Source organism: Ovis canadensis, chromosome 3 (genome assembly GCF_042477335.2).
Source record: "Ovis canadensis isolate MfBH-ARS-UI-01 breed Bighorn chromosome 3, ARS-UI_OviCan_v2, whole genome shotgun sequence".
In the NCBI taxonomy this organism is placed as follows: Eukaryota; Metazoa; Chordata; class Mammalia; order Artiodactyla; family Bovidae; genus Ovis; species Ovis canadensis.
Window position 1 is genome coordinate 19,162,387 of NC_091247.1, and position 16,069 is coordinate 19,178,455.

A 16,069-nucleotide genomic window follows, 5' to 3' on the forward strand; every position below is an offset into this window, starting at 1 on the left:
GGCGCCAGGGCCCGGCCAGTCCGGCGGGTGCGGCGGCCGAGCACGGTGGCCGCGGGGCACAGCAGGGACGCAGCGTCCGGCCTCCCCAGCCGCGGCGCGCCGGGGACCGCCGAGCAGCAGCAAGTGCGCGCCCGAGGGCCTCGCGGCTTGGCCGGAGTCTGGGCGGGAGCTGGGCCCCGGAGCGCCGGGCGCGCCGCACGGACGCAGCCACGCGGAGCGACCGGGCCCCGCCCCGCCCCCCAGGGGCCCATCGGCCCCGCCCCGCAGCCCGGCCCGCCGGCCAATCAGACCGCGGCGCCCGCCCCCCCAGGCCCGGAGGCCCCGCCCCGTGCAGGCGCCGCCAGCCAATGGGAGGCTGAGGCGGGGCCCCCTGTGCGCGCTGCCCGTGCCCGGCCGGCTCCGAGCGAGAAAAGCCGACCCAACCCGTCGGGGCCGCTGCTCCGGACCCGCCGCCGCTGCCGCCGCCGCCGCCGCCGCCGCCTCCTCCCCCCCGGATCGGGTGTACTGTCCCAACCCGAAAGTCCAGTTCTGCGGCCCGGCAGCGGCGAGCGAGCGCGATGACACAGGAGTACGACAAGTGAGTGAGGGCGCCGGCGTACGCGAGGCCGGCCGTGCCGCCGGGGCCGCTGCTGCCTGCCCGCCCGGCGGGTCGGCCGCACCTGCCGCAAGGCCGAGCGGGGGGAGCGGGGCCGGGCGGCGGGAGGGGGCGCGGGGCTAGCTGTCCGCGGCCTCGGCTTCTCCGCACCCCCTCCCTGCCTTTGTTCCTCCAAAGCCCCCCTGCCCAGGGGGAGACCCCTGCCATGGCGGGGGGGTGCGGCCCTGCGATACGGAGTGGAACCCCCCACCTCTCCTGCAGCTTCGGGGTCCTGGGGTGGGTGGGGGGCCACCCCTCGGGCGCGCCCCGATTCTGCTCTCCGGGGGAGGGGGGCGCGGAGGCCTCGCCTCCCACCCCCCACCTCCCCCCCTCCCCTAACCCGGGCGGCTTTGCTCTTTGGGACGCACTCCGCGGCTGCAAAAGGGAAGCCTTCTCAGGTAATCAAGTCTCTCGTCGCTCAACCGTGTCGTTCGGTCGCCTGCTAGATCCTCGGAACCGAGAGATCTAGGGAAAAGTTGAAGTGCTCGGGTGTCCTGGCATTTTCTTTTTTTTTTCCCCTGGTTGACTGTGTGAGTGAGAAAATTGCTGTAGGAGTTCTTTTGCCGCTTGCATCATTGGTGGTAATTACAGATTGCTGTAATTAAAAATGCTCAGAAATATCAAGAAGGATGAGACTTTGAAATCAGGGTGGTGAACTAGGAAGCTTTGTACTTACTAATAATGCTTTCTGGAGCTCGTGATTGAAGAAATGTTTTCATAAACTATAGGCGGTAATGTAAGCCGTTAACATTACCGGGCGAGGGACGCTTCTGTATCTCCTTTGCAGCTTTTCTGTAAATACAAAATTGTTCAGAAAAAAATGCAAGTAAATCGCACCCAACCAATCAGTTATATTTGAGATCAGTGAATCCAGGGCACAGCAGTACTTCTCCCAGTTTTGTAATTAATTGCTGAGAATCATTTTGTGTAAGGGTGCTCTTTTTCTGGAGGAGAGGTTTAGATAGTATCATATATGGAACAGCTTAAGTGGAATAACTTAGATTAACCTTGTGTTGTACAGTATGAAGATAAATTATTGCTTGAAAATATATAATTCAAGGAGAGGGCAATGATGAGCCTTTAGGGACTGTCATGAGGAAGTAGACTAAAAAAGGCAGCTGGTTTCGTGTTTATTTCTTGACTTATAGTTTAGATAAGGCATATTTCCAGAGCTAAAATTTTGGCCTGAGGCACAGTTTGGAAATAGTTTAAGACACCTTCAGGGTGATCACACACAAAATCATTTGCAAAGAAATATTTATTTTCTGTTGCTTGTGCAGATTTGGGATGGGGGTAGAAGAAGGGAAGCTGAAGAACTAGCATTAGGGGAACTGAATGAGCCAAGTACTGTCATAGTCTTCTGGAAGTAGCTATTATACTATTAATATTACAGCTTAGCAAGATCCCAGAGAGTCATCCCGGGGTACCACTGGCTCAGCAGCTCTTGTTCTCTCCTGGTGGCACAAGGAATGCTCCTTTGTATGTTCTTAATTTTTTTTTAAATTTGAGATTTGTAGGAAGTCTTCATTTTTAAACCAACTATGCACTTTGAACAACCCATTGTGTTTGTTTTGGGTTAAAATAGTATACCACCTTCAAGATTTCTTTTCTTACCAAATGTGCACTCCTTGAAATAAGATTTAATTTTGACTGAGGATGAATTAAGTTGTTGGATTCCCTTCTCCCCTCCTTTTTCAGAATCTCTGTTTTTAAAGGGCCTAGGTGACTGCCAAACCCTAACCTTGTTGATTACTTGAGAAGATAATCAGTCTTTCTACATTCACTTTTAGAGTAGGTAGGTCACCTTTAGGCAATTTACATATTTCATTTGTGTGTTGCAATGACAATAGCTCCTTTAATTTGCTTGTTAGAATGGTGATGATTCGGAGTAGTTCTGAATATTTAAACTTTTTTTTTTTTTTCAAAGAAAAAAAGTGCTTGATTTTGCTGGAGGTAGTTTTCCACTTTTTCTTTTTATTGACTTACTAAACAGAGCCAACTGAACAGTTGTTGAGGCTGTTTACATTTCAGGTTTTTGGAATCAGTCGTGTTTGCTTTACCCTTTTAAGTTAAATCTTCTATAAGACTCTACTAAAGTTCTCCGATGATGTTCTGGATTTTTCCCACCAAACTACAACATTAATGTGAAGCAGTTCTTGCCCCGTATGAAAAACCAGGAAAGATTTTTGAGGACAGATTCCTCAACCTATTTCCTTAAAAAAAAAAATCTCTTTTTGTCCAGCGGCTTCATTTATTATTGTAGATTCTTAAGTGTTTATCTCTAAGATAAACAGTGAACTCCCATGCCAGAAAATTGTGTCTCCTTATTGGTTTACAGTCCCCTTTGGCCACATTCCATGCTCAATCTGCTGGCAATCAGTAGAATATTCTAACTTTCTCATATACCCCCGAGGATTAATCCAAGTTATCCCTTCTTCCTTCCATCCCCCCCTTGTTGGTAGTTTAAGGCATGGCATCACCGGGAGAAAGAGGGAATAGCAGTATAGCAGCTTGAGGATGGAACCAGATGTACTTTTGAAGAGGGGGCAGTCCTGAGTGCCCGTGTTTGAGGAGAGTGCGTGTTCTCCTTGGCCTTGCTTTGTCCTTGTGTTTGTTTATGTAAAGCGTTTGAACAGCTTCACATTTTCTTGGAGTGAGTTTTTGACTTTTGGTTTTAGTGGGGTTTTTTGTGTGTCACTTAGTGTGTCCTGGGTTCCACATGAAGGTAACTGCAGGTTCCCTGGCTGTCTAAATAGTGTACATCTTCCTGGGTGACCCATTGGGCTACATTTAAGAGGGTTGTCTTCTGATCGTGTCTTAACTTACTTTACTAATGATGAAATAATGGAACAGTGGACTCTTTAATTGCAAAATCAAGAATTGGCTGTTTGCTTTTTCAAAAATTAGCTTATGATGATTTGCAATAGAAGATGTGAGATATATATATATATATATATAGACACACACACATATATATGTTGTTTTTTTCTTTTCTTTTAAAAAAAATCTCTCCCAAGCAAACGGCCAGTCTTGGTTCTTCAGAATGAAGCACTTTATTCACAGCGGCGTTCCTATACTAGTGAGGATGAAGCCTGGAAGTCTTTCCTGGAAAACCCGCTCACTGCAGCAACCAAAGCGATGATGAGTATCAATGGCGATGAGGACAGTGCGGCTGCGCTGGGCTTGCTCTATGACTACTACAAGGTGGGTTTGCTTGCTCTTCAGAACCCTGTAACTACTGTGCAAGGTGCACTTGATCCAACAGGGTAAAAAACAGTAATTTGCTGGTAGGCTGTAATGCAAGTTGCTTCTGTAGTGACTATAAATAGTTTAATGAGTGCTTTGACGTACTGTGGTTCAAAGCTGAAAATCTACAATCACGGAATCAAAAGGTTGTTTCTAAAACGTGTGCAGTAGCCAACTGTTCTGGCTCTATCTGAAAGGTGAAGCTACTGCGAAAGGAGAAATTCACTGTGTCTTAATGAGGGTGATCATTTCTTCAGAGGTAGCTCTTAGCGCCATCAAGAGTGGACAGCAGTTCCCTTTGCCTGTGTGCTAACCCTTTCTTCCTAGGTAGTCAGCGTGGTGTTCTTGCCCCTAAATGGTATTGGAGGGCATCTGATTTGATTTGATTGTGAGATTTCATGGGGGAAAAAAAAAAAACCACTCATATTTTCTAGTTTAAGGTTCAGGATGTGTTTTATTGTCTGTTCCTCGAGGTTTGGATTAGTTTTAATTCAGTGCAATCTGTCCTCTGCCTGAAGCTTTACCTGGTGTTTGTATCTGGATTGACACCCCTGGTCTGTGTCATCATCATTGTCCCAGTGATACCAGGTACCACCAACTGATTACCTGTACTGTGCTAGACATGTTACCAGAGTGCATGTTGTTTCTGATCCGTCCAGGAACCCTGCAAGTTCTGTGCCATTATCCCCATTTCGTGGGTGATAAAAAATAAGGTTCTCAGGTCACACGACTAGTATGTATAGCCAGGACTTCGGGTTGTGCCAGGCCCCCTCTTCCGTATGCCATGCTGCCTCCTGGGGGCGGGGCTTTGCTTGCTGTGTTCACTCTGGCATTCTTTTTAACCAATAACCCACATGCAGGGATGGCTATATATTATAGTTTATTTTCACCATCTTTCTGTCTTTAAAACTTCCACATCTATAGAAAATTTAAAATAACAAGATAGCTTACTCTCAGATTCACCAGTTTCCAGCTCTTTGTTACATTCTGACACTGTATTCTTTTTGGAATACAAGAAATGCAGAGGGTAAAAAGCAAGAAAGATAGCTTGATTATCAAAATTGGGTGGGGAGGAGGAACCTAAACCAAAGCTCTGTTTTCTGATGTAAGGCCATGTGTCCAGCTTGTATTTGAGGGAATGCGGTAAGGTTGTTTTTTTTTTTCTTTAGATATGAATGGAAACTTGCATAGTAACCAAGGATGCCAGAAGAAACTTTGCCTGGGAAGTGTAGCCACAAAGGGTTCCTTTGAAGTAGAACTTATATATCTGTTCTTCTTGTGGCTTGTTTTATTGACTCAGTATAGAAGCTGTAAGTTCCTAAGTATTAATTATGAAGTTTGAAGTTAGATATTTTAAACTGAAACTTTCTAGAATGGGAGGAAACCAACAAGTTTAGTGCCAGAATAACCTGTGTAATAACACTAGTTGCAGTGATTGTATGTGCGTGTGTTTTAAATAAAGGGTCCTAAAAGTATTATACATCTTAGGAGGAGATAAATCCTCATGTCTGCCCATCAAGGGTGGCAGTCTTAGTAGTACTATATGTCAGCCTTCTTGCAACAGATGTGGGGTTATTTATTTTCCTTTTTTAAACCAACTGACTTACTTGTTTCAATTTTTTGAATGTACCCCTCAGTCATTTTTCCATAATAACCTTGGTAAAGCTTAAAAAACACGTTGTTACTACCAGAAACAATAATTCATTCTGTCTTTAAGGGTAAAATAAGAATGTAGGAATAGAGTTTCTACTTTTACGTTGAAAACTTTTTTAAGTTTCAAACGTCTTGTTTTTGGAGTGTGTATTGCAGATAAGTCTCAGTTGGGTTGATGTCTACAGGACACCCACTAATGTTGGCCTGCTGTCACTTGTGCAGAGAAGCAGGCTCAAAAAAGGAATAGACCCAACAGAGTCCGCTTTGTCCTTTGAGTGACAGACGTTGTGAATCCCAGTGTCTCTGATGAAATGTATCATTTGGAGTCACCGTTTGGATCTTGGAGTGAACTGTTAATGTGGCTGATGCCTTTGATTTTGCGTTTGATCCGAAGGGAAGAGTGGCAGAGAAGAGCAGGGAGAACGCTGAAAGAGCCTGGTTGTCTTTTCAGTAGCTTCTTCTCTGTTATGTTAAGTAGATAAATGGGTTAAACCCAACCAGAGGTATTTCTCTAAAGAGGTGAAACCCACACTCCATGACAAAGTAAATTTGGGATGTTCTGAGTTTCTTTGCCAACTGAATAGAAGCTGGTTTTTGCATATCAACCCAGTGGCCAGATTGTGGACTCCTTGAGAGCAGACACTGTCTTATTCATTGCGTGTCCTTGGAGCTGGGGTTCGGTAGGCAGTCCATAATCATCTGAAGGGTTGCACTTACTGAAAAGTAGGGACTGTGTCTCTACTTCGGGAGTGAGAACAAAACTGTGGTCCTATATGTTGATATCTCAGGTTCCGCGAGAGAGAAGGTCATCAGCAGCAAAGGCAGATGTTGAGCACCCTGAGCCGGACCATAGCAAAAGGTAAGGTTTAAGACAGAGCGTGAAACAGTACACTACAGATTCCCGGTTTCTGTGAAAGTTAAAGCAAGAGCTTAAGTGAACAGGAACTAGAGGAAGACATAGGTAAGTTGGACTCTTTATGTCTGAACACAGATTTCATTACTGATCTGCCCCTTACTCTGATTCTGTTACTGAGAAGTCACCAGTTTCTGTAGAAGTTCCCTTTTCCTAAAAACAAAAACAATAACTTTCTCTTCATCCAAAGGGTTTTTTTTTTTTTTTTAACTAACAACATGACTGCACTGTTTACTTATTTGTCTTAGGTTCTCTTAAGAACAGTGTGGCTTAAGGCAATGGCAGGGGTCTATTTTAAAAAGTCATCACCAATGACCTTAAGTAACTACCCATGTGAAACTTAATAGAGTATGTTCAGCTGTATTCCAAATGCCTATTGAGGTTATTTTTGAAATATTTTAAGTTAAAACTTTCAGAAAATTAAGGCTTGACTTTATAGACCTGGGGAAAAAGCTAAATATATCTTTAAAATTGTTCTGAGTTCTATTAGTAATACAAGAATGAAACTTTTTGAAGAAAGAATGATCACTTGGAATCCCACTCTGCTGACAGTTTATCTGATTACTGTTTGGGCAGGCAGGTGCATTTCATGTGGTTGTGGTTGTATTCACAGGTAGGATTTTCTTCTACTTAATACGTTACATAAGTTTTTTCTACATTACTGTTTTAGTCTTCATAATTTGGAAAAGGGCTTATAGCTTTTATTTTTTACTTTTTGTTATAGGCACTTGCAAACATAACAAAAGTAGAGAAGTAGCATAAGCCAATAGGTACTCAGCTTCAACTGTTATCAACTTAATTCCTGCTGTTTGATCCTTGCTGCTGCTGTTGTTGTTCAGCCCCTAAGTCATGTCCGACTCTTGTGACCCCATGGACTGCAACGCGCCAGACTCCCCTGTCCTTCACTGTCTACCGGAATTTGCTCAAATTCATGTCCATTGAGTCAGTGATGTTATTTAACCATTTCATCCTCTTTCACCCCCTTCTCCTCGTGCCCTCAATCTTTCCCAGCATCAGCGTCTTTTTCCAGTGAGTTGGCACTTTTCATCAGGTGGTCAAAGTATTGGAGCTTCAGCTTCAGCATCAGTTCTTCCGATGAATATTTAGAGTTGATTTCCTTTAGGATTGACTGGTATCTGTTCTTTCTCCAACTTTCTAATTAGTCAGTATTTAAATTTTGTTTATTTTTGCTGGAGTATTTTAAATCAAACTCTAGCTATCCTGAGTATCAGGGCTGTATCTGATTTTTGCTGTTACAAAGCCTTAATGAACAACTTTCTAGATAGCTTTTTCTTTTTTCTCCTTTTTCTCTAAAGAAATTTCTTTAAAATAGTCATGGGAGTGAATTTATGGCTTTAAGTTTGACTATTTTATTGATCTTGAAATCTGCCAAATTACCAAATTGTTTTTTTCCTTGTATCAGCCTGTATGATTTGAGGGAACTTTGAAAATTTATGAATTTTACCCTAAGCTAAATATCATCTTATATTGCACAGGATATTTGTTGAGCCAAAAGTAACTCTATGTTGATGTATATGATGGTTCAGTGCAATCATGGGGTGAGGGGTGGTGTTGGTGAAAGTGAAAGTGTTAGTCGCTCGGTCCATGTCCAACTCTTTGTGACCCCATGGACTGTAGCCCACCAGACTCCTGTCCATGGAATTCTCCAGGCCAGAATACTGGAGTAGGTAGCCATTCCTTTCTCCAATGGATCTTCCCCACTCAGGGATCAAACCCAGGTCTCCCACATTGCAGGCGGATTCTTTACAAGCACTGAGCCATCCCGGAAGCCCCCAGGAAAAGTGACGGCTGTGGGCCCCCGTGAGCTAGGCATCACTGCACACTTTTCAGTGTACTTTCCTTTCATCCTCATCACAACCTTGTGAGGATAGGTACCATCATTATCCTCATTTATAGATGAGCATGTAGTTACTAAGAGATCTAGAATCTACCTTACCTGACTCTGGCATCTATACTTTAACCACCAGCCTATACTGCTCCAGTTAATCATGTGTGTAGCTTCAGACTGCTAGTAAAATACGCCAACTTTATGGGGGTTATTGGAAATAAAATATAGTAGAGGAAAGCTCTGAGTTCTCAGCATTCCAAATGAAGTTTTACTCAGTGCTTTGACTTGAAACTGTAGAGGGCTTTTCCTTCTCTTGTGATGAGTTATCATGCCATTGCCTATTCATTTGGTTTCTACCAAATGTGTTATTATTACTATTGCCCAGGACCCAACAGCCCAGTGCCATTCGGAAAGTTAAAATTGTCACAGGAATTGTATCAGCTCTGAGTTTGAAAACACGCTTCTCTCTCCTTAAAGAAACGTACCAAATGTGACGGAGCAGCCCCTCATCTCTGCTGGCGAAAATAGGGTGCAAGTGCTGAAGAACGTGCCGTTCAACATCGTCCTTCCGCACAGCAACCAGCTGGGCGTCGACAAGAGAGGACACCTGACGGCCCCCGACACCACGGTCACCGTCTCCATCGCAGCGATGCCCACTCACTCCATCAAGACGGAAAGCCAGCCCCACGGCTTCGCTGTGGGCATCCCCCCAGCAGTATATCACCCCGAGCCCACGGAGCGTGTGGTGGTTTTCGACCGGAACCTGAATGCTGACCAGTTCGGCTCTGGTGCTCAACCCCCAAATGCGCAAAGGCGCACTCCAGACTCTACCTTCTCGGAGACCTTCAAGGAAGGCGTTCAGGAGGTACAGGAAACGCAAGCATCTTCCTAAGACGCTGCGTGTTTGTTTAAGTATTGGGTTCCACCGCTTCCTTGTTATATAAGCTTGAAACTCAGCCTGTGAGTGGATTGGGAACAAAAGAGGTTTCTCTTTTTTTTTTTTTTTTTTTAAGAGAAAAGGTCCACGGGTATAATTTGTAAACTAAACCTATAAAACCAGAAATTATTATCAAGGGCACATGGCTAATCTTACCAGCAGCTGAGTTAACAATTATGATTTCAACCAAGCGCTTTGCTGGAGAGTAAGAAAGAAAGCCACATACATAATCTTCCACAGACGACAGACACAGCCTCACAGTCTGTTTCCAGCCTTGGTCCTCAACCAAAACAAGCTCCCTGCAACCGGTCTTAGTATAAAAGGAGTTATCATGTATTTGCCTGGTGTTTCTTGGTTGGCAGTATTGTTGGGGAGCAGGTAGATCTCAATGACAAATGCACTGTGTGACATTTACCCATCACTTCCAGTACTTACTTCCAAGGGTTTCGGGGTGATGAACATGTCACTCAGGTCTAAGTGAGGGACTGAGGACGTTTGGAACTGTGTTTAATGACTTATGGGGGGACGGAGTGTCCCTCCCCGCTTACAGAGTGAATAGGACAGTAGCCTTTCCTGAGAAAGCACCTCACTCCAGCCAGCCACGGTGCCAACCTGATACCATTGTCTGAACTTGGTTCAGTGGCAGAGCTGACTCCTAAGTGTCATGAGATTGGGAGTGCAGACCCCAGAGTTTAGGCAGAAGTGGGGTGTGTGGGAAAGGCGGGAGAAGAGAGAAGGAAGCGCTTTTTAGAGAGTACCTACATAGATTGTCTTAGTTTGATCAAGTGACGTATAAAATGGACATTTTTTTCTAATTCTCTCTTTAAATTTTTTGTAGAGTTAAAACTTTTGGCTTAGACAAGTTTTAAAAGAGCGGTGGGTTGCCTTAGGCCACAGACTCTGATGCTGTACCCAACGTCGGTCTTCAGTGAGCCTGATCACCAGTTACATCCTTGTGGCTTATTACATTGGTATTTCAGGTTTTCTTCCCCTCGGATCTCAGTCTGCGGATGCCTGGCATGAATTCAGAGGACTATGTTTTTGACAGTGTTTCTGGGTAATAGTTGTCTTTCAATTTGATTTTTAACTTTCAACTTGTGCAACTTAACTCTTTTTGTTAATTTGATCTTGAAAAATCAGAGGTGGCTTTTGGCGGCTTTCAACTCTGCCTTCCTGCAGTTAGTGTGGTGGCATCTTTGCTGGAGGACTTCTGCTTTGTTTTAGTGCATTCGGTTTTGATCTCTGAACTGTGTTTCCCGTTTCCCTGATTCTTGGTGTTGGTGCTTTTCCTTCCCTTTGGTTTCTTTATGTGATGTAGTAGAGTGGAATCTTAGAGAAGACATGAAAGGATTAAATCAGATCTGAGGTCCCGTTCTGTTTCCAAAAGTATAGAATCCTGTGATAATTTAGGAATAGCATCAAGTGGATTAAGGCTTTTGTATTTTTATTAGTCTCACTAATTATAAGCCAGCTGTTTACTGGGCTGACAACCTCTTTTATGCATCACAGAATTACATCTCACTCTGCAAATATGAATATTTTCAACATTATATATAAACATCTTCAGGTTTTTTTAGGAGTCTGGGATTTCATTCTGTAATTTCATTTTATGCATTTTTATGTGTGTTATGTTTTAAAATAAAAGTTTTATTTAAAAGTCTAGGATTTTACGGGAATATGTAAGGCACACCTGCATCAAGGTCCAGAAGTCACAAACTCCAGTCCCTTCAGGACCTGAGATGCAGGGGTCAGCAGGCTTTTTCTCTGAAGGATAGATGACAAATATTTCAGGCAATGTTGGCCATACGGCCTCTGTCGAAACTGCTCAGCTCTGCCCAGCTCTGGGCTGTAGAACAGAAGCATAATGCAGACTCAAAGGGCATGGCCACATTCCAGTAAAACTTCATTTATAAAGATAGGGGTAATGTGCCAACCCCCGGCCTGACAAGGTTATTATACAACTTCAGGGGGATTTGTAGGTGGGGCTAGAAGATAATAGAAATGTAGAGGACCATGGAATACCATCCGAGGACATTTAAATTATAGGTAAAAACAGCAAAAAAGTGCTACGCGGGCCAAGTCAGATTTCGTCAGAGGCCTGCCAGTCTCCTGTTTGCAACCCTTGCTGGGTAAGCACTGGACTGGCAGCATGTCCTGTGAGATCTCCTTCCAGAGTGCTTGTCACTCATTCGTAGCTTTAGTATCGTTAGCCTCCAAACCTCTAGTTTGTTAACATGGCTTCATTGGTTTTCTAGAGGTGGTCTGTAGTCCCACATCCGGGAGGATCTCTGGGCTGCTTGAGGTGATTTGGGGAAGAGCAGCGAATGCTGGTGAGATGACACTGTCAGTTGGGATGTTTCACCTGCTGTGTGCATGCCTCCCCACTGCAGCATCTCACGTCTGAGCTCAGGCAGAGGGGAAGCTTCCAAGGGGGTGGATTAGAGGTCTGTGACTTCTATTGTATTCTAGGAACAACTTTGAATACACCCTGGAAGCCTCCAAATCGCTCCGACAGAAGCCAGGAGACAGCACTATGACGTACCTGAACAAAGGCCAGTTCTACCCTGTCACGCTAAAGGAAGTGAGCGGCAACGAGGGCGTCCACCACCCCATCAGCAAAGTCCGCGTGAGTCCTACTTTGGCCCGGTTGGAGCTCATTATTGCCAGGTCCAAGGCAGATCTAAATTAAGATCCCCGTGGTTGAGACTCCGTGCTCCCACTACAGGGAGATTGGGATCCATCCCTGCTCGGGGAACAGGGATCCTGCATGCCACACAGGGTGGCCAAAAAGTTAAATAAATTTAAAAAATAATGAAATTGCATTTTCATTTCAAAATAATGAAATCTTTTTACAAAACATTACAATTTTAAAATAATGAAATTTTTTTAATTAAAAAATTTTTTTTTGTTTTAAACTTTTTGTTTTGTATTAGGGTATAGCCAAATAAAATTGTTGTGGTGAAAACAAAACAAAACAGTGTTGTAGTAGTTTCAGGTGGACAGTGAAGGGACTCAGCAATGTGTATCTGCATGCATCGCATTCTTCCCCGAAGTCCCCTCTCATCCAGGCTGACACATAACACTGAGCAGAATTCCAGTAGGTCTTTGTTGGTTTTCCATTTTAAAATATAGCAGTGTGTACATGACCTTCCCAAACTCCTAAACTATCTGTCCCCACTTCCACCCCGCCACCTAGAAGTTCATTTTCTGTCTACTAGTCTCTTTCTGTTTTGTAAATTAATTTGTATCATAAAATTGCCATATCAGTTCACTGCAAAATAAAAAAACTAGGTTTCCTGAAAGATACTCAGCCTGTAGCGTCTTTATTTGATAATGTTTCCTCTCTCCCAGAGTGTGATCATGGTGGTTTTTGCTGAGGACAAGAGCAGAGAAGACCAGCTGAGGCACTGGAAATACTGGCACTCACGGCAGCACACAGCAAAACAAAGGTGTATTGACATAGGTAAGGAGCCCTGGAGCCAGCTTCCATTCCCAGAGAAGTATTGACATAGGTAAGGAGCCCCGGAGCTCGCTTTCATTCCCAGAGGCGCTCGCATCCAGATTTTTCTAAATCCAGTTATTTTTGGCAGTGATCAGCTTCCTGCCGAACACATTTGAATTTTTCTGCCAGCCACTGCTCCGTTCCAAACCCTGTCCTTGGCCTCCTGGAATCGGTGCTCTTAACGTTACTTCCTTCATGAGGACAGGTGCCCCCTGCAGAGGCTTCCCACGTGACACTGGGGCCCGGAGCTGCAGAGCCTGGCTCACAGAAGAGCGTGTTGCTTTCCAGCCTACAGATTTGTTTTGAGGGATGATGTCTTCTTTAAGTCATTTTGAATTTTTTGGAGATAATTGTAAGGTGCAGGAAAAGAATCAACAGGTAAAAGAAAATACTACTGTTGTGCAGTAACACAATTAGTCTTCCCTAGTTGCATGCTGAACTGCATTGCAAGTCTCTTCTGTCTGTAAATACACCCAAAGATTCATCATCACTCGCAGTACAGCAGCAGACCCATGCACATCATATTTTGTCAAGTAGCTTAATGAAAACCCTGTTCTTGTGAGTGTGAAACCACTGTCTAGGTCACAGAACAACTCTTAATCTTTGAGTTACTTCTTTTCTTTGCCTTTGGTAGTGTTCATGTTCTCTTTCAGAAGTATAAAAAGAATCGAGTTCCAGTCTTGATTCTCTGGACTAGTTCTGTGCCCTTGGGACAGTTATTTAAACTTTTTAGACCTAAACGTCCTAATTTTGACATAACGGGATAAAATTAAATATATCTAAGCTTGGCTCTGTGAAAAAGATTCTGTTATTCTTTTTCTACCTTCTTTGAACTTCTGTCAACCCAACAAAATATTAATTTAAATTATCCAGCAAGGATTATATGAAAAGCTGAACCTTACAGTGAACTGCTATAATCTCACATTGGAAACTGGAAATCATGAGTTCCCTCTCTCATCCCTCACCCAGCTGACTACAAAGAAAGCTTCAACACCATCAGCAACATCGAGGAGATCGCTTATAATGCCATTTCTTTCACTTGGGACATTAACGATGAAGCAAAGGTAGGTGACCAGCTCTTGGAGGAGTGGGAGGGGCTTAGTGATTTGACAGCTGGTTGTTTTTGGCACAGTTTTTCTCTCCTTTGCTATGGAGGAGGGAGAACAGGCGGGGCTAGGAAGGCAGGTCACAGCCGTGGTTCCAAGGGGCTCGGAGCACGACGGGCCTCCAGGAGAACAACAGTGCCACTGCTTGGCCTGTCCCCGCGTCCTGTTCCTTAGCCAGCTGGGTCTCACTTCCTGCCTTTTCATTAGTGCACATTTTCTGGAAGCATAGCGTCTTCCCAGATGTTCTAGAGTCGTCCCTCTCCCCTTTTCTGTTCTTTCTTCCTCCTCAAAATACAGTCTTGGTGGACACTATGTCCCGGGCAGCAGGGTCCTCGCGGAGCCAGCAGCCACTATCCGGCCTCAGTTTGGACTCCTGAGTGTGGGCATTGCTTCCTCCTTTGTGAAGTGGAGTTAATCCATTTCTGCCCCACTCCAGGCATGTTGTAAGGGTTGTCGGAATAGGACCGTGAAGCTGGGGGAGTTTCTACAGCTTGTCATCAGCGGGTTCCATCTCACGTTGATGCCTTGCGAAGGCAACTTGGTTACTACGGCTCTTCTCTCTCAGGCTTTGACAAGTGAAGAACTGCCTCCAGTTCAGATGGTCATTTGGAAGTTTTAGTACCTTTTAAGAAAAACTAAGTATGTTTTCAAGTCATTCCTGCCCTTCCTACAGCCTTCTCTTCTTTTAGTATAAAATATTAGTACTCATTGGAAAAGACCTTGACGTTGGGAAAGATTGAAGGCAGGAGGAGAAGGGGACGACAGAGGATGAGATGGTTGGATGGCATCATAAACTCGATGGACGTGAGTTTGAGCTTTGGGAGGTGGTGATGGACAGGGAAGCCTGATGTGCTGCAGTCCATGGGGTTGCAAAGTGTTGGACGCGACTGAGCAACTGAACTGAACAGTGTTCCAGTATTTTCTTTTCATTAAAGTTTGGAAGCTCAGGTAACACAGTAGAAACATATGAATTTGGGGCAGTTGTTAATATAAGATTGATCTTAATATTTGTGGCAGTAGTAGGAATGCTTTTCTCTATCAAGGTCCACGTTCAAAGTTATCCTCACCTTCCTGTCCTTTCTCAAGTTCTCTTCTATTTATTCAACAAGAATTTTAGCAGTTGCGGAGTAAGACACTACATTAAGTGCTAAATATCGTCGAATTTAATTTTTCCCGCCTGATTGCTTGTAAAAAATTCTCTGACTGGATTCTTGAGAACCGTTTTAAGTTTGTACTATAATTGCTTTCCTTTCTTATTGTCTAAAGCAAAAGTGCGTCTTAAGAGTGCAGGGTATAGTCAATGGGGTCCCCCAGTCTGTTAGGAAGCTTAAGTTCTTGTAGTTGCCCTGAGGTTTTCCTGCTGACCACCTCCAGCCTATGCAAACGTCTGTAGGCTGCTTATCCCAGAATTTGGAACAAACACTGCGGAGAAGCTAGTAGAAGGAAAAGTGAACTTTCCACTTTATATAGTTGCTGCAGTTATTCTGAAATGAGATGCCTTAAATAGGGCTTGGTGTGCAAGCAGCCTATAAGAAGAGTAGGCCCTGTGTCCCTGCCCACCCACCCCTGGGTGCTTCTGTCCTTGAACCAGGCAAGTCTGTCCTGATCACCATGAGGGGCTGTGGGGAAATTGTGGAGGAGCTGATCAAGCACCCCTGAGTCCTGAACTCGCTCTTCTGACTTATCTGTGATCTCGGGTTGGTCCCTTGATTCACCAGCTCAGTTTCCTCCCTGTTCCCCTTGGAGAACGAAAACCTCACAGTGGCCAGCTCTGTTGGGGTGTCGTCAGGACTCAGCAGGTGCTTGTCGGGGTGCGTGGAGGTCGTGATGGAAAGGCCCTGCGTGTGGGCAGGGCAGCTTGTTTGTTCACTGTGTCACTCCTCAGGGTGGGAGTAATGAAAACCCGGCTGACGGGTGGGGATAATGGGTGGTTTCATTCTGAAGGCCTTCAGCATGTTTGTATTAAAGAGAAATATTGTCGGAGGCGTGTCCCTAAGTAGTCTTAATAGCGTTGTTAAGTGATGTAGGTAAATTCAGTTTCATTTCCCCTTCCAGACCCCCGCGCAGACTTGATTTTTTTCAGCCGTTGCCAGCTCCTGGATGGTGCTGGTGTCATTTGTTAATGAGGCTGCTGCCTTTTGAAGCAGTATCAGGCATCAGTTTCAAGCGTTTGTTGGAATGAAGTCTGTAGATGTTTTGCTTCCCCTGGCCAAGTTGATGTTTTCTGTG

At 44.6% G+C, this 16,069-nt stretch overlaps 1 protein-coding gene across 2 annotated transcripts in view; it reads left to right on the forward strand.

Moving 5' to 3' along the window:
• Positions 1-333: 333 nt before the first annotated feature.
• GRHL1 (grainyhead like transcription factor 1) overlaps positions 334-16,069 on the forward strand; it is a 49,201-nt gene continuing 33,465 nt past the window's right edge. For both annotated transcript variants that reach the window (XM_069580189.1, XM_069580190.1), the window contains exons 1-8: positions 334-577; positions 3,652-3,838; positions 6,322-6,392; positions 8,773-9,160; positions 10,213-10,289; positions 11,702-11,858; positions 12,584-12,695; positions 13,704-13,798. In XM_069580189.1, the coding sequence (XP_069436290.1) occupies positions 558-577; positions 3,652-3,838; positions 6,322-6,392; positions 8,773-9,160; positions 10,213-10,289; positions 11,702-11,858; positions 12,584-12,695; positions 13,704-13,798 (1,107 nt within the window). In that variant the 5' untranslated portion in view covers positions 334-557. The remainder of the gene's footprint in view (positions 578-3,651; positions 3,839-6,321; positions 6,393-8,772; positions 9,161-10,212; positions 10,290-11,701; positions 11,859-12,583; positions 12,696-13,703; positions 13,799-16,069) is intronic.